The 18,464-nt window shown below is 44.8% G+C and overlaps 1 protein-coding gene across 3 annotated transcripts in view; it reads right to left on the bottom strand.

Annotated features, from left to right (window-relative positions):
* The window catches only part of LOC106975715 (solute carrier family 23 member 1-like), a 55,845-nt gene extending 39,321 nt beyond the window's left edge, over positions 1–16,524 (bottom strand). The window contains exons 1-3 of one of the 3 annotated variants that reach the window (XM_015073059.3): positions 16,246–16,524; positions 13,753–13,899; positions 3,612–3,769 (exon numbers count right to left, since the gene is read on the bottom strand). In XM_015073059.3, the coding sequence (XP_014928545.3) occupies positions 3,612–3,769; positions 13,753–13,899; positions 16,246–16,515 (575 nt within the window). In that variant the 5' untranslated portion in view covers positions 16,516–16,524. The remainder of the gene's footprint in view (positions 1–3,611; positions 3,770–13,752; positions 13,900–16,245) is intronic. The other 2 variants (XM_015073061.3, XM_015073062.3) reach the window with 2 other exon arrangements.
* Positions 16,525–18,464: the final 1,940 nt, after the last annotated feature.

The following is an 18,464-nucleotide window of genomic DNA, read 5'->3' as shown; positions in this document are numbered from 1 at the left end:
TTTTCCATTTCCCTTCGCAACGCCAGGGCGGGACACAGGCCTGGCACAGATTAGGTCAAAAGGAGATTTAGGGTAAAGGGACCCTCACTTGCCAGGCTCCTTCTCAAGTCCCAGGGGTCCTGCAACGTGTGCTCTAGCCATAGGCCTTTGTCAACTTTGTAAAAGTAAATGGTTTCAGCCACATTTGGCCGGCTACTGCCTCTTTGCGCTGCCTCCTCACGGACTCTAAATCTTGCATCAGATGGCATTTGAAAGGTCATAAGCACTCTTAGGATTTGGCCAGGGGAAGCTGAGTCAGGATCAATTTAGTTTGAATGTGGCAGGATAGATTTATGTGGGTTGAGACCACTAAACCACCCATGTTTGTTTGTTTGTTTATTTTTAATTTTTTTAAAATGTTTCTTCATTTTTGAGAGACAGAGAGAGACAGAGCATGAGCAGGGAAGGGGCAGAGAGCGAGGGAGACACAGAATCCGAAGCAGGCTCCAGGCTCCGAGCGGTCAGCACAGAGCCCGACGCGGGGCTCGAACCCACGGACCGCGAGATCGTGACCTGAGCCGAAGTCGGACGCTCAACCGACTGAGCCACCCAGGCAACCCCACCCATGTATATTTAATTTCCTGCTAGCCACCTCAGGGTCATGATTGGGTCTCGCAAGACTCCTACCTCCCCTTGTGCCAGCTCACTCTACTTCGTGAAGTTGCACAAACCCGAGGTCACGTTATGTTATGAATGTGTCCTATGGCACCTGACGTACGTGGGCGTTGGAGGAGAAACAAAGGTTGAAATGTAGGGTGCCAGAAGCAAGTCTGTGGAAAACCTGAAAACCATCAGATACGCAAAATCGCCAGAGAAGACGTGAGTCTCACTGATATGCAGGCAAGATGGAAGTTTTCTCCTATCAAAAATATAGTTGATAGTGTACCACTTACACTTTTAAATGCAGCATGCATTTTAGACATTTCTGATGGAAATCACGGACAAGAGAATGTCTGTGTTTGTAGGGCACAAATCTATAGTGGTGTTACAGTTTTGTGTGAAAGGATGACCACGCGTCTTAACTAGCAGTAGTAACAAACAAATTTGGACCAACCCACGGAAGCGGAATGACTGAATTATCTTTCCTTCTCTTCAGAAAATGTTGATCAAAGAGTACACCACTTTCAATTCAACAAGAAAGGAGTAGGGGCTCCTGGGTGGCTCAGCAGGTTAAGTATCTGACTCCTGTTATTCAGCTCAGGTCTTGTTCTCGCGGTTTGTGAGTTCGAGCCCCACGTCAGGATCTGCGCTGACAGGGTGGAGCCTGCTTGGGTTTCTCTCTTTCTTCCTCTCTCTCCGCCCCTTCCCTGTTTGTGCTCTCTTTCTCTCACAAAATAAATAAATAAATAAATAAATAACTTTAAAATAAAATTAAAAAAAGATTGGAAAAATTTGGAATTTGTGACATTTGTGGTGTTAATCTGCTTTTTAAATGTCGTAATTTGGGGCGCCTGGGTGGCTCAGTCAGCTAAACGTCCGACTTCAGCTCAGGTCATGATCTCACGTTCCGTGAGTTCGAGCCCCACTTCGGGCTCTGTGCTGACCGCTCAGAGCCTGGAGCCTGTTTTGGATTCTGTGTCTCCCTCTCTCTCTGACCCTCCCCCGTTCATGCTCTGTCTCTGTCTCAAAAATAAATAAATGTTAAAAAAAATTTTTAAAAAATGTCGTAATTTATCATGATTTTTTTTTTCAATGTAGTATTGTCTCTCATGCAGGATTTTGTACTCATACTTTTGTGTCCTTCTTAAAGGGGACACCGAAAACTGGACATCCTTCAGGCTGAACAAAACTTGGATATGTCCTTGGACTCGATGTTAAATAAATGATAAAGGAAGAAGGCCCACGACTAACAGATCTGGGGTGAGCAGGAGAGGTCTGGACGACCTGCAGAGAGGGATGTCCTGATCCCTCCTGATAACCTAGAAGGGAGCCATGGTGCAGAGTTCTTTCTGGGAGACAAGCTGGGGCGGGGGTGGTGGTGGAGAATATGAAGAGACGATGTGTCGAAATGAGGAGGGAAAAGTTCCGAAGACACATTTTCCAGGCCTCGCAATTTTGTCCAGACCAGCTCCAGAGCCACAGAACCCCATTTTACTCAGGCTAATTTTTGCAACCTACATATGAACATAAAGGACTTGATGGTGTTTTTATTTATTTATTTATTTATTTATTTATTTATTTATAAAGGTGATTCCACTGATTATAACGATTTTGCTCATCTCAATCTTACTGTCAGGGAGAAAAGGCCATACTATCATCGGCCTTGTTTTCCGGGTACCAAACCACATACACAGTTCAGCGAATCCCTGCTGTCTCGTCTGTTCAGAACAGAACTCTCCTTCCCTGACTCTTTAGGAAGTTTTCCCGAACGAGAGCTGCCATATGTGTTGCCCTGATGGGTGAGAGCTGGGCATCTGGCTTAAGTCGCACCCATCAGAGCGCTTCCCTGGAATTTTAAAATGCGAGGCCAGCCAGAGCAGTCCTCAGCTGCTCTGGAAGACAAGCGTGAGGACTGCCAGCAGCCTGTCTCCAGTCCTGTGCGGGAAGCGTGACCGCGACAATGAAGCACAGGCACTGACAGTGTGAGGAAGAGACAGCCCTGCATCCAGACGAGGAAAGGAGAGCCCCCTGTACTTAGCCTGCTGTCCCAGGGGGCTCCACTCTCCCTCCTCCGGGAGGCATCTGCGGGGCCAAGGGATTCTGTCCACCTCATGTCTGTGTGCCTCTCCCCTTTGAGACTCAAGAATTCCTCTGCCCAAATGGCCCTGAGCCTCTTCCAGAACCTGCTTGGGCCTCTTCCCCAGGTCTGCCCTGCTGAAGGCAGACCATGATGCAGGTGTACATACCCCTAGGCCTATGGAGGGTGGCCAAGCGTCAGCTATTTGGAGAATCTGGTGTATGTGTGTATGTGCATGTGCATATGTGTGTTGGGGGTGGGTATGCAGCCCACATTCATGAGTGTAAGGACATTTATGATCTGGAGCAAAACTTGACATAAGAAGACAAGGGGGAAGGCCACAGGCTGGGGGTTGGCCCTCCCCATGTGACTAGGTCCCAAAGCAGAACTTAGAGCAGTGAAAAAATTTTAAATTCAAACCTGGCCTTCCAGGTAGAATGACCAGAACATATCTTATTTAAGAGTTTGTAAGTTTGGTTTTAGACATGCAGCGTGTGGGTCTCCATTTGTACCCTTGCCCTGCATCTCGCAAATACCAGGGGCAGGCCTTTGTAGAGACAAGAGGAGAAGAAAAAGTCCCAGTGGCACTTGAGCCCCTGGTTCAATGTGCTCCTGATGCATGGTGTAACCTTGCCTTTCTCTTCCCTTGACCTTATACACCGATAAAGAACAATTTTTTGCCTAAGCCAATCTGGACTTACAGAACTTTCATCAAGAATCCTAGCTAATATGGAAAGTAAGTGTTGGAGCCAGGACCTGAACCCAGGCTCTGATTCCCAGTCCCATGTTCCCTCCATCATGTCCACCTAAACACCTCTGCAGCTGTAAGCCAAGCAAATCTTGCTGATACCCCAGCAGGTAAAAGTCAGAATCCCGGGAAAAGAGTTTTACCTACCTGACTCCAAAAAACACTTGCAGGAGAGTACAGAAGCCAGAGACGAAGAAAATTGTGCTGATGAGGTAGCTCTGAGTCAGGGGGTCATGCTGCAGACACAGGTCCTTGGCCAGGATGAGTGGCACTGACACGAGCCCCCCCAGGGCCGTGAGGAAGTGCTGTGGGCGGAGCAGAGAGAGTGGACGGTTAAGCAGATGCCACGGGTTACCTGATCCCACCCTCATTCCCATTCTTCCGCCAGAGGAAAGAGAGGAAAGAGCGCTACTCAAGCCGGACCATGAGTGACAGGCAGAGATCCAGAGAAGCAGTAGGAAGTAGGAAGACCAGACAGCAACTAACAGGGACCTAACCAGAGGGTCTGGGGTTCAAGGGCAGAACCCTGGCACTGGGAACCGATATCCTCCATGAGAAACCAAGGCAGGGACACAAAATAGCAGGACATAACAGGAGCCAAGGAAGGGGCCTTAAGAATAAGAAGAAGGCAAGAGGCTCATAAATTAAAACAAGGTACAAGGTGAGGGCAAGACTAATGAGCAGGAAGCCCTGAACACATTCTCCAGATAGATCATATGTTAAGTCACAAAAAGTCTTAGCAAATTTCATGAATGAAATCATACCATGGGTCTGAATGGCATGAAACAGGAGGAAAGCCAGAAAATTCACACATTTGTGGAAATTAAGCAATACCCTTCTGAACAACCAACGGGAATAAGAAGAAATCAAAAGAAATCGAAAAATGTCTTGAGACAAACAAAAATGGAAACGCAACATATCAAAACTTATGCAATGTGGCAAAAGCAGTTTGAAGAGCTTATGGCGATAAACACCTAGAAGAAAAATCTCGAATGACTTTACACCTCAAGGAACTAGAACAAGAAGAATAAACTAAGCAGAAAATTAGCAGGAGGGAGGAAGAATTAATGCTATTAAAATTTCCATACTATCCAAAGCCATGTATCGATTCAATGAAATTTGTATCAAAATTTTAATGACATTCCTCACAGAAATAGAAAAAACAATGTCATAATTTGTGTGGAACAACAAGACTTCAAACGGCCAAAGTAATCCTTAAAAAGAAGAACAAGGCTGGAGCCATCCCAATTCCTCATTTCAAACTTTTTTTTTTCTTTTTAGTTTCTTTATTTTGAGAGAGAGAGAGAGAAAGCAGGGTAGAGGAAGAGAGAGAATCCCAAGCAGGCTCTATGCTCAGTGTGGAGCTAGACACGGGGCTAGAACTTACAAACTGTGAGATCATGGCCTGAGCTGATGTCAAGAGTCAGACGCTCAACCGATTGAGCCACTCAGGCAACCCCCTCATTTCAAATTTTTATTACAAAGCTATAGTAATCAAACAGTAAGTATGGTACTTGAGAACTGGTTGATATTTTGATATTTTCCTTAGTTTAAAAAGTGAGACAAAAAGGAAATAACAAAAACATACCAGATTTTCATTTTTCAACGACATAAATAAGCAGCCTCTTTGCTAAATTTTATGGCAGTTTTTGAAAACTGGAGGAACGTTATTTAAAAAAAAAAAACCCACAGGGGCGCCTGGGTGGCTCAGTCGGTTAAGCGTCTGACTTTGGCTCAGGTCATGATCTCGCGGTTCGTGAGTTCAAGCCCCGCGTTGGGCTCTGTGCTGACAGCTCAGAGCCTGGAGTCTGTTTCAGATTCTGTGTCTCCCTCTCTCTCTCTGGCCCTCCCCCGTTCATGCTCTGTCTCTCCCTGTCTCAAAAATAAATAAATGTTAAAAAAAAATTTTTTTTAATAAAAAATAAAAAAAACCCACAAAAAATCAGTATGGTACTGTCATAATTTTTTTCTTAATGTTTATTTATTTTTGAGACAGAGACAGAGCATGAACAGGAGAGGGGCAGAGAGAGAGGGAGGCACAGAAGCTGAAGCAGGCTCCAGGCTCCAAGCTGTCAGAACAGAGCCCGACACGGGGCTTGAACTCACAGACTGTGAGATCATGACCTGAGCCGAAGTCGGACACTTAACTGACTGAGCCAGCCAGGCGCCCCAGTATGGTACTGTTATAAAAGTAGACAAATAAACCAGTAGAACAGAACTGAGAGCCCAGAAATAACCCCATGCATATATGGTCAACTAATATTTGACAAGCAAGCCAAAAAGGCTCAAGGGGAAAGGATAGTCTCTTCAATAAATGATATTGCGAAATCTGGATAACCACATACAGAAGAATGAAAATGGACTCCTGTCTTGCACCACTCACAAAAAGTAATTCAAAAATGGATTAAGGACTTAAATATAAGGCCTGAAACTGTAAAACTCCTGGAAGAAAACACAATGGAAAAGCTCCTTAACATTGGTCTGGACAAAGATTATTAGCTATGACACCAAAAGCTCAAACAACAGAAGCAAAAATAAACAAGTGGGACTACATCAAACTAAAAAGCTTCTGCGCAGCAAAAGGAACCATCAGCAAAATAAAAAGGCATCCGAAGAATAGGAGAAAATACTTGCAGTTTGCAAACCATCTATCTGATAAGGGGGTTAACATCCAAAAAATGTTAACTCATCCAAAAAAGGAACTCCTAGAGCTCAATAGCAAAAACCAAACCATCAGATTTAAAGACGGGCAGGAGACTTGGAACTTGGGAAGATGGCTTAGTAGGAGGAGCTCACCCTCTCCCACGCTTACAAGTAGGTATCATCCACATCCAAGTCAATAAACCGGACAGCGATCCAAAGACTGGCAGAACAAACTCCACGACTAAATATGGAGAAGCTGCATCTGAAAGTTTAGGAAGGTCAGAAAGGTGGAGGGAGGCTGCCCACGGGAGGGAGAGAGCTGTGCACACATACAGGGCGGAGAAATGGGCCCTCGCACCAGGGAGCTCACACAGGGAAGACTAATCCCTATAACGTTTGGCTTTAAAAGCCAGAGGGGCTGAATTCAGTGAGTTTGTAAAACCAGGGGGACTTGGAGCCTGGAGCTTTAAAAGTCAGCTGACTCAGCACTGGGCCAGCTGGAAAGGCAGGTGATAGTCGGTCACTGCCCTTAAAGAGCCAGCAGCCTGCATGGAGAGGCAAGGTAAAAATGGCAGTTTACACAACCTCTGGGGCAAACAGGAGACAGATCTGCTCCAAGTGATTTTGGAGTGTGCCGGGGGACCTTGAAAAGGAGAGAGCTGGCAGGTGCCATTTTCCTCCCCCTCCCCCTCCCCCCAGCATGAACACAGAGCCACCTGCCAGAGGTGGGCTGCACAGACACTTGTAGCCTCAGCTCGGGGCCCAGGACAAATTTTGTTAAAGCCCCGCCCAGTGGTGTTTGCCTCACCCAGTCACAGGTCCCCCCAAACCACCCCCCACCCCCCGCCCCATTCCCACATGCATGGAACTCAGCCTCACACCCCTTGCCGCCCTGACACGCAGCCCCCAGCCAACAACCACCTCAGTGCTTTGGGGGATCCGGCAAAGGACTAGTGGCCCAATGCAAATTTTCCTAACACCACTGCCCCGTTCCCCAATTCCCTGGCAGGTATGCCCCCTCGGAGCCGGCCTGCCTGGCTCCCACTAACACCACATAGAGGAACTACTGCCCACAACAGGCAGAGAGTCCGTGCAGACGACTGTACTGAAAGGAAAGATGATTCAGATACAACAGCAGGGTGTAAGCAGCACATGCAGGATACTTTCCTGAAGTGCCAGGTTCTGGTGAAGAGGGACACTGCACTGCAGGGCACTCCAGGACCTCCTCTTCATAAAGTCACTACTTTGAAGAGCACAAGTCATAGCTGACTTTCTTGACACAGAGAAACAGACACAGAGAGGGCAGAAAAATGGGGAGACAGAGAAATTTATCCCAAATGAAAGAACGGGACAGGGCCATGGCCAGAGACCTAAAGAAATGGAAATATAAGCAAATATAAATAACCTGCCTGATAGAGAATTTAAAGCAATGATCACAAAGACACTCACCGGACTTAACAAAAAAAAAAGAGTGGAAGACAGGAGTGAGACCCTTAACACAGAGATAAGGAATAACACAGCAGAGATAAAGGGCTCGATAAACCAAATGAAAAACACGCTTGATGGAATGAATAACAGGATGGCAGAAGCAGAGTAACAAGTTAGTAACCTAGAAGAAAGTAATGGAAAGTAATCAAGCTGAACAAAAGAGAGAAAAAAAAAATTGCACAAAATGAGAATACACTTAGGGAACTCAGTGACTCCATCAAACATAATAACATTTGTATTATAGGAGTCCCAGAAGAAGAAGAGAGAGAAAGGGGGGCAGAAAATTTATTTGAAGAAATAAGAGCTGAAAACTTTCCTAATCTGAGGAAGGAAACAGATATCCAGATCCAGGAGGCACAGAGAACTCCCAACAAAATCAACAAAAGCAGACCCACACCAAGACATATTGTAATTAAACTTGCAAAATATAGTGATAAAGGAAATATCTTAAAAGCAGCAAGACGAAGCAGCAAAAGAAGTCATTAACTTACAAGGGAAAACCCATAAGGCTAGCAGGAGATTTTTCAACAGAAATGTTGCAAACCAGAAGGAAGTGGCATGATATATTTAAAGTGCTGAATGGGAAAAATCTGAAGCCCAGAATACTCTGTCCAGCAAGGCTATCATTCAGAATAGAAGGAGAGATAAAAAGTTTCCCGGACAAACAAAAACTAAAGGAGTTTGTAAATCACTAAACCAGCCCTGCAAGAAATATTAAAGGAGACTCTCTGAGTGGAAAGGAGAGATCAAAAGTGACAGTATAAAGGTAGGAAACACAAAAGCAGTAAAAATGAATATTTCTGTAGAAAATCAGTTAAGGAACTCCCACCCACAAAAATATAAAGTATAATAATATACACTTAAAATGTGGGAGAGGAGAGGAGAAAAGAATGGGTTCAAACTTAACTATCGATTTAATAGAGACTGCTATATGCAGAAGTTATATACAAACCTAATGGCAACCATATATCAAAAGCCATTAATAAACATGAAAAGAATAAAGAGAAATAAGTCCAAATATACCACTAAAGAACATCAGCAAAAGATGACAGAGAGAAAGACAAGAAAGGATCAGAGAAAACTTTCAGAAACAACCACAAAACAAGTGATAAAATGTCAATAAACACATATGTATCAATAATTACTTTGAAGCTTCTGCACAGCGAAGGAAACAATCAGCAAAACTAAAAGGCAACTGACAGAATGGGAGAAGATATTTGCAAAGGACATATCAGATAAAGCGTTAGTATCCAAAATCTATAAAGAACTTATGAAATTCAACACCTAAAAAATAAATAATCCAGTGAAGAAATGGGCAAAAGACATGAATAGACACTTCTCCAAAGAAGACATCCAGATAGCCAACCGACACATGAAAAAATGCTCAACATCATTCATCATCAGGGAAACGCAAATCAAAACCACAATGAGATACCACCTCACACCAGTCAGAATGGCTAAAATTAAACTCAGGCAACAACAGATGTTGGTGAGGATGCAGAGAAAGAGGATTTCTTTGGCACTGCTGGTGGGAATGCAAACTGGTGCAGCCACTCTGGAAAACAGTATGGAGGTTCTTCAAAAAATTAAAAATAGAACTACCCTATGACCCAGCAATTGAACTGCGAGGTATTTATCCTAGGGATACATGCCACTGTTTCGAAGGGGCACATACACCCCAATGTTTATAGCAGCACTATCGACAATAGTGAAAATGTGAAAAGAGGCCAAATGTCCATCGACAGATGAATGGATAAAGAAGATGTGGTATATATAGCCAATGGAGTATTACTTGGCAATCAAAAAGAATGAAAGCTTGTTATTTGTAACCATGTGGATGGAAATAGAGGGTATTCTGCTAAGCCAAATTAGTCAGGCAGAGAAAGACAAATAGCATGTGACTTCATTCATACGTGGAATTTAAGATACAAAACAGATGAACATAAGGGAGGGGAAGCAAAAATAATACAAAAATAGGGAAGGGGATAAAACATAAGAGACTCTTAAATATAGAGAACAAACAGGGTTGCTGGAGGGGTTGTCAGTGGGGGATGGGCTAAATGGGTATAGGGCATTAAGGAGGACACTTGTTGGGATGAACACTGGGTGTTATACACAGGGGATGAATCACTGGAATCTACTACTGAAATCATTATTGCACTATACACTAACTAACTTGGATGTAAATTAAAAAATAAAAAAATATAAACAAACATTATAAAATTAAAAAAAATTACTTTGAATGCAAATGGACTAAATAGTTCAATCAAAAGGCCTAGGGCAACAGAATAAATTAAAAAACAAGACCCATCTATATGTTGCCTGTAAGAGACTCATTTTAGACCTAAAGACACTTGCAGATTGAAAGTGAGGGGATGGAGAAATAGCTATCATGCAAATGGATGTCAAAAGAAACTCAGAGTATCAATACTTATTTCAGACAAAATCGACTTTAAAACAAAGACTGTAGCAAGACACAAAGAAGGACACTATATAATAATAAAGGGGACAATCCAACAAGGAGTTGCAACAATTGTAAATATTTATGCACCCAACATAGAAACTCCCAAATAAATAAAAACAGTTAATAGCAAATATAAAGGAACTAATCAATAATTATACAATAATAGTAAGGGACTTTTACACCCCACTTATATCAATAAACAGATCATCTAAACCGAAAATCCACAAGGAAACAATGGCTTTCAATGACACACTGGAACAGATGGATTTAACAGATATATTCAGAACATTCCATCCTAAAACAGCAGAATATACATTTTTTCAAGTGCACACAGAACATTTTCCAGAATAGATCAGACATCAGCCCACACAGCAAGCCTCAAATTCAAGAAGATCCAAGTCTTACTATTCATGTTTTCTGATCACAATGCTATGAAACTAGAAGTCAACCACAAGAAAAAATCTGGAAAGATCACAAATACATGGAAGTTAAATAACATGCTACTAAACAGTGAATGGGACAACCAGGAAATAAAAGAAACAAATGAAAATAAAAACAACAATCCAAAACCTTTGGGATTCAGCAAAAACGGTTCTAAGAGGGAAGTATATAGCAATACAAGCCTGCCTTAAGTAGCAAGAAAAATCTCAAATGGATAACCTAAACTAACCCCTAAAGGAGCTAGAAAAAGAACAACAAACAAAACCTAAAACCAGCAGAAAAAAGGTAATAATAAAGATTAGAGCAGAAATAAATGACAAACTAAAAAACAAAAACAAAAACAAAAAACAATAGAAAAGATCAACGAAACCAGCAGCTGGTTCTTTGGAAAAAAAAATCAATAAAATTGATAAACTTCAGGCCAGGTTGATCAAAAAGAAAAGAGAAAGGTCTCAAATAAATAAAATCACAGATGAGAGAGGAGAAATAACAGCCAACATTACAGAAATACAAATAATTGTAACAGAATATTATGAAAAACTATGTGCCAACAAATTGGACAACCTGGAAGAAATGGATAGATTCCTAGAAACATATAAAATACCAAAACTGAAACTGGGAAGAAATAGAAAATTTGAACAGGCTGATAACCAGAAAAGAGATTGAATTAGTAACCAAAAAACTTCCAAGAAACAAGTCTAGGGCCAGATGGCTTCACAGGTAAATGCCATCAAACATAAAAAGAGGAGTTAATAGCTGTTATTCTTTAACTATTCCAAAACTAGAAAAGGAAGGAAAACCTCCAAATTCATTCTATGAGGCCAGCATTATCCTGACACCAAAACCTGATAAAGACACCACTAAAAAAGAGAACTGTAGGCCAATATGAATATAGATGCAAAAATCTTCAATAAAATACTAGGAAACCAAATTCAACAATACATTTAAAAAATCATTCAGCGCGCTCAAAGTGGGATTTATTCCTGGGTTGCAATGGTGGTTCAATACTCTCAAATCAATCAATGCAATATATCGCATCAGTAAAATAAAGGATGAGAACTATATGATCATTTCAGTAGATGCAGAAAAAGCATTTGACAAAGTACAACATCCATTCATGATAAAAACCCTCAACAAAGTAGGTTTGGAGGCAATATATATATCTCAACATAACAAAGGCCACATAAGAAAAACCCACAGCTAACATCATCCTCAATGGAGAAAAAAATGGAGAGCTCTCCCCCTAAGGTCAGGAACAAGACAAGGATGTCCACTGTCATCAGTTTTATTCAACATACTACTGGAAGTCCTAGCCTCAGCAATCCCACAGCAAAAAGAAATAAAAGGCATCCAAATTGGCAAGGAAGAGATAAAACTTTCACGATCTGCAGATGACATGATACTATATAAAGAAAATCTGAAAGACTCCATCACAAAACTGCTAGAATTGATATATGAATTCAGTGAAGTCACAGGATACAAAACCAATGTACAGAAATCTGTTGCATTTCTATACACCAATAATGAAGGAGCAGAAAGAGAAATTAAGAAGACAATCCCATTTACAATTGCACCCAAAGTAGTAAGATACCTAGGAATAAATCTAACCAAAGAGGTGAAAGACCTGTACCCTGGAAACTATAAAACACGGAAACATGGAAAGACGTTCCATGCTCATGGACTGGAAGAACAGGCATTTGTTAAAATGTCCATGCCACCCAAAGCAATCTAAACATTCAGCAAGATCCCCGTCAAAATAGCAGTCGCATTTTCACAGAGCTAGAACAAACAATCCTAAAATTTGCACGGAACCACAAAAGACCCCCCCCCCCCAAATAACCAAAGCAATTTTGAAAAAACAAAGCAAAGCTGGAGGCATCACAATTCCAGACTTCATGTTATGTTGCAAAGTTGTAGTGATCAAAACAGTATGGTACTGGCACAAAAACAGACACACAGATCAATAGAACAGAATTGAAAATCCAGAAATGGACCCACAACTATATGATCAATTAATCTTTGACAAAGCTGGAAAGACAATCCAATGGGAAAAAGACAGTCTCTTCAACGAATGGTGTTGGGGAAATTGGATGGCAGCCTTTGGCTTTCTTAAATTCCTTACAGTTTTCTGAGTCAGGGAATATAGATCTACATTATCTATATTATCTATTTCATTGGCTCATAATAATGTTTTTAAAACAGTATGGTATTTACTTTTCTTATTTTGTAGAAAAGCATAAATATGTAAAGAAGTGTAACCCATCTCTAATATTCCATATTGAACAGTTTGTAAAATTAAAAGAGACACATCCATGTCACGAAAAGCTACAAAATAAAAGGTGACAGGGGAAAGCCACCTCCCCTTTTCTAGCTCTTCTTCCCAAAGCTAAATCCCTTTATGAGTTTCTTATGAGTCCTTCAAACCCCCAAATCACTGCATATACTTATTTCTGTCTTTCCACCTCTTTGTTTTTAACACACACACACACACACACACACACACACACACACACTAACACTCTATACAGTGTTACTTTGATTTTTTCACTTACTATATATTGGGGCACATTCTCTAACTGCAAGATAAATATATATCTTTCTCTTTTCTCTTCTCTGCGTAAAAAAGTCATTTGCTAAGTAAGATGTGTCACAATTTGTTAACCAGTCTTTTTGAAGGATATTTTGGCGTTGTTTCTAGGGTTTTGTTTATTTGTTTGTTGTGTGGTGTGAAGTTACTATTACCAATAATGCTACGAGAACATCTTTGCATTTATCTTAGCAAGTCCTGCCAATATATCCAGAGAAATTCTTCAGCACTGAGGACTGGGTTAAAGGGTATATGATCTACACCGGATTGTCATCCAGAAAGGCTGCATCAAATAATATTCCAACGGAAGGGTTTGAGAGTACCGGTTTCCCCAAATTTGCCAAGCATTGGTTATCAAATTTTTTAGCTGTTGCAAATGAAATAAACTGGAATTGGTATCTTGAAGAGAAAAATGACACAGCGTCCTTGATGGGACCTCTCAGCTTAGCACGAGGGAGAATCTTCCCCTAATTCCTCACCCCCATCCCCAACACCTGAGAGAAAGAGACCCGAGGAGTTCTGGGTTCCCCTGGAGGTCACCTGCGTGGAAGACAAGGACACCAGCGCCTGAAGTTGTGGATCTTGACTGATTTGACCGGGGCGTGTACTGATGTCGCTTTGGAGGCAGAGCCTCTTCGGACGCAGTGCCTGCTGGGTGGCGTTACCTGGATTCCCATGAGGATGCAGAGATACCATGGTGGGACCTCCAAGATGCTATAGACCAGGTTGTTGCTGCTGGGGCTCCTGGACTGCCCCCCCTTCTTCCTGTTTGGGCCCTCAGTGTGACAGTTGAGCACATTGTCTTCTCTCTGCTGGGAACATGAGAAGGGCACAGAAAGGCATTTTTTTTAGAGAGAGAGAGAGAGAGATAGGGAAGGAGGGAGGGAGGGAGGATCTTAAGCAGGCTTCATGTCAGCACAGAGCCCGACATGGGGCTCGATCTCACAACCATGAGATCATGACCTCAGCCCAAATCAAGAGTCAGATGCCTAACTGCCCCAGCCACCCAGGTGTCCCACATCAGGGCATTTTAGGAGGAATCAGTGGACTTCCTGATTTCAAGTGGAGAGCTGGACGGCCTGCAGGAGGCACTGGGACAGCGATAACGGTGGGCCTGCTTGGGATTTCTAGGTCCAGACTCAAAAGACCCGTGATTTTCTACATTATACATCTTCAGTAGGGCCTGCATGTGAAGTCTGGGACCACGCGAGGGGAGTGGGCGCATTGCCTGAAGCCCCGGCAGAGAAGCAGCTTTGTGGAGGAGAGGTGGGGTTCAACTCCAAGGTCAGAAAATGGGCAGATTTCCCTCCCAGACAGGGAAATGGGGATCCTGACCCTGAATGGTGTCGCTGCCCTCCTAGGTGCTGTGTTTACATCTGCCGAAGCTCTCATCTCAGCCTGTTTCTGTAACAGTTACCTGATCCATCCCTTCTGCTGGGCTGTGAGCTCCTAGAATGCACCAACTGTGCCTTACCCTTCTGTGGCGTCCCCGCTTCGAGAGCAGCCAGCGCTCATGTTCAGTATAGACCCAATGAACGGACGGAACGTGCAAATGTGAGAGAGTGCAATGCCACCTCCTGCAGCTGCCGGGACTCCGGTGCAGGGACAGCAGAGCCGGAGGTGGAGTCCCCGGGGGGGGCAGATGGATCCCTTGCCCCTCTGGCTCCACTCATACCCCCCACAGCTTCCGTTCCCCCACCTGGCCCTCCAGGTGTGTTTCCTAACACTCCCGATTTACGCGGCTCCGACCAATGGGGTTGTCCAGGTGTCTCCGAATGTGGCCTCCGTTATCCTGCATCAGTGCCTTAGCTTACCCTGTGCCCCCAACTTGAGCCCCTGCTTCTCCTACCCACTCCCTGATGGCAAGAGCTCTATGCCTCCTCCCCTCCACGTCTCCCGACCTCCTCCACCCATATGATTTTTTCTCCCGGGAACTCCCAGCGCGCTGCACCTCTCTGTTACATAATGTACCATTTTCTCTCTAGTTCTAGAAACATTTCTGTGCACCCTGCCTTCCCCTAGCTGGGCCACAAGCTTTCAGGGTCGGGAAGCTGTCTTCTCCCTGTTAACATGCCTAGAAGTTTCTAGCAGAGCAACCTGCAATGTGAAACCAAAAACATCCTAGAAAAATGGGTGCTGATAAAGAAGGGAAGACAGGCCACTGAAGAGAGGGGTGGGTACATGCCCAGACCGGCCGCTCCCCAGAGACCCTCCAGGAAGCCAAAATGTGGGAGTCTTCGATTTCTTTCCCCAGGTGTTTGTTTTGTTTGCCTGACGTAGAGGCAGAAAGAACTCTGAAGAGAAATGAAGAGAGTTCTCTCAGGTGCCTCCCATGATTTTCCAGAAGAGACGGCCAGGGCCTCTTCCCCAGGAGGCTGAGCAGCGGTGGGCAGGGGTCTGGCAGCTCTCAGAGCCCAGCCGAGGTTCACGGGGGACACCCGTCCCACAGGCACCCTGGGCTGCAGCCCTAGCGGGGCACAGAGGGGCTCTCTCCGCCTGTGGTGGCCACTGGCGAGGTCAGAGCGTCTCCACTGGGTTCACCCTGTTATTTTTAGGTGGTCAAAAATCGGTCAGAAGGGTGGTGGGGTCAGAGCTCGAGGCCCTGCCAGAGAAGCCTCCGGAGGCTTCTCTCTGCTTCTCTGGGCCTCGGGTTCCTCACCTGGGAACAGAAGCGCCTGCATCATTGGCTTGGAAGGAAGAAAATAAAGCACGTTAAATGCCGGGGGGTGTATCGGTTGTTTGGTAAATATTAGTTCTCTCTCTCTGCTGACCTCTCTCTTTCCCTTGCTTTGTTGCAGAAAGTCCTTCTGTCCAAAGAAATTGTAACACTGAGAAACCTCGAAAAACAAAAACATTTAGATCCAGCAGAGACCAACCCGTGAATAAAGGTAAAACCTCCTCCACCTCCTCCTCGTGGCTTTCGAATTTATTCACAGAGTTTAGCCTTCAGGCAGGAATCTTTGCCGCACGACGGCCAGGCTGGGAGCGGCACACCTGTCTAGTAATCTAAACGCTGGTCTAGGACGTGAGCCACCGTCCTGGGCAGGTGGTATAATGATTGAGGACACTGGGACTCCCCCTGGACATCCCCTCCAGGCCTCCTTCTTCCTTTCTGCCCCTCCCCCTTAGCTTGCCCCCTCTCTTTTTGGGGCACTCACCAAGGCTTGCGAAGGCTCACAGCTGGTGATGGCAGAGGTCATGGCAACCTGGGGTCGGCTCCTTTTGGCCTCCTCTCGGGATGAAAACAGAGTGAAGCGGCTCCAGTTGGAAGAGATTAACGTCTCGCTGCTCGCCAAAATAGCAAGGGAGGGAGAAAGACAGGGATCCTGGGCCGGCTCCGGGCAGGGTGGGGCTTCCAGACTTTCCCTCCTGCCCCCTCCAATCGCCACAGGAGACCAAGGTGCATTCAAGTGCAGCCAATGTTTCATAATTAAGTTTGAGTAAGTGCAGAGAAGTTAATGATCCTCTATGGCACTACAGGAGACAAACTGGGCACGGCCTTTCGGGGAGCGGCATGACCACATTTTCTGGAAGTGTGATTCTAGGAGGTGGGGGCGGGGGGGGGGTTGGTGAGGGTGAGGCTCTGGGCTGAGCACAACGGCTTTGCAGTTTTTGAATGTTGGTTCTTGGTGACTAGTTGAACCGGAATGGAGAGCATTTGAAAAGATAAGTTCAACCAGCCTGGCCTCTGATGATATCATCACAAAACAAAGGGCATTACTGTGGATCCAGGAGAAACTGCTAAGGTGCGTTGGGGGAGCGAAGCCCTTGGGTGAGAACCTGAGAAATGTGCTTCTAATCCTTAGGTGTTTGTCTTCCCCACACCCGGAAATGTCTAATAACCCACCTTGTAGAGAGAGAAGTCCGGGAGGGTATACTCTTGCTCTTATTCTGCACAGGGCCCTCCTCAAAAACTCCGAATAAAGCCCCCTCCATGAAGTCCAAAGTAAGCCGGCTACTCATGATGGTAGAATGTTCTGGAATGGGTGGCACTGGGTCCTAAGGTTCGGGAAACACATGGTGGGATGCACATAGATGTCAGTGGGCATTGGTCCAAGAGGAAGGCCTGAAAAAATGCAACAATGAGGTGTTTGACAAGAGAGGGGACAGACCTGCTTTGGGCTGTGACAGAAAAGCCAGCGGTAAGTAGCTGACCTTACTGAATACTTGGCTATGTACACTATGCTACGCCTTTTTGGTATTACCTTGCTTAACATTCACAACAAACTAGCGTTCCCATTCCTTTTTTACAGATTAAGAAAGTAAGATGTTGATGGGCCCATTAAGCTCCCTGCCTAAGGTTCATAACAAATGTAGAAGGTGAGATTCAAAACCCAGACAGTCTTGCTCCACAGGCTGTGGAGGCCAAGGAGGTCCTAGTGGAGACAGGCCCTCCGGGTCTGAAGATGTAAAGGATGAGGCTCCAGGGGACATGGCTGCAGAGCAGGCTTCCCCCCACTATCCGTGAAGGGAAACGTGGATCCTCTACAAATGGCACCCCGGGGCCAGGAGTTCACCTCAGGAGTGAAAGTGAGACTACTTAGCTTCTGGAAGGTGTGGATTCCGGCCTCTGTTGGGTTTCCCTGAACACACTAAATGTGCAGTTCTGAGCTGGGCAAGTTATGAGATGAACACAGAGAGCAGGTGCCACCGTTCACGTGGATCTCTGTCCTGAGCAGCACAGGTCTCGTGGCTCCAGGAAGACCCAGCAGGTGTGAGGCAGAGTGGGGGGCTGCCTCTACTGCCTACCACAACCCCTACCCTCACAGACCTGGGGGGCACGGGCAAAGTTGGGTTTGTGTCAGACATGTCTTTTCCCTGTCACCTTCTGGGATAACATGGAAGAAGGGGACTTCTCAAAGACTCTATCCTCCCGACACTGAAGGTCCTGCCTTTCGTGGCTATGTTCTTTCCTCTCCCTGGTGACTGCTTAGGTATACAGTTAAACTCCCCTACGCTATGAGGTAAAATCCTTAGCTACACACAACTGAGGTAAAACGGAAAGATGGTCTCCTGTTACCCACTTTGTTTGGTTGCCTATACAGTATGTTCCAGAAACTTCCTCGCTCTTTAAGTCCTCTCTTCCGGGCCCGACACTCTTTGTCTCACGTGGTTCCTCGTATAAGTCCTTTGGCTTGTGGCCGCTGCTGATGTCCGTGGAGTCCTCACCTCCCTCAGCAGTTCAGATGAGGAACCAAGCCATCACCCCTCCTTTTCCTCTACCTTCCACCCCTCAGGAGTCACTTCTACAGACTATGATCCCTCAGCTCATCATTGGCCTGGCCTGGCTTCTGCAACCATCTCTTACCTTAAAGCTTCTGTGGTATTCCACAACTCTCTACAGTCTCAGCTGCCCCAGCTGGTGGCCTTGCCCTCC

The sequence above is a fragment of the Acinonyx jubatus genome, chromosome A2 (assembly GCF_027475565.1).
Source record: "Acinonyx jubatus isolate Ajub_Pintada_27869175 chromosome A2, VMU_Ajub_asm_v1.0, whole genome shotgun sequence".
Taxonomy (NCBI): Eukaryota; Metazoa; Chordata; class Mammalia; order Carnivora; family Felidae; genus Acinonyx; species Acinonyx jubatus.
The sequence above is the reverse complement of the archived record's forward strand: the minus strand, read 5'-3'. Positions and strand labels throughout refer to the sequence as shown.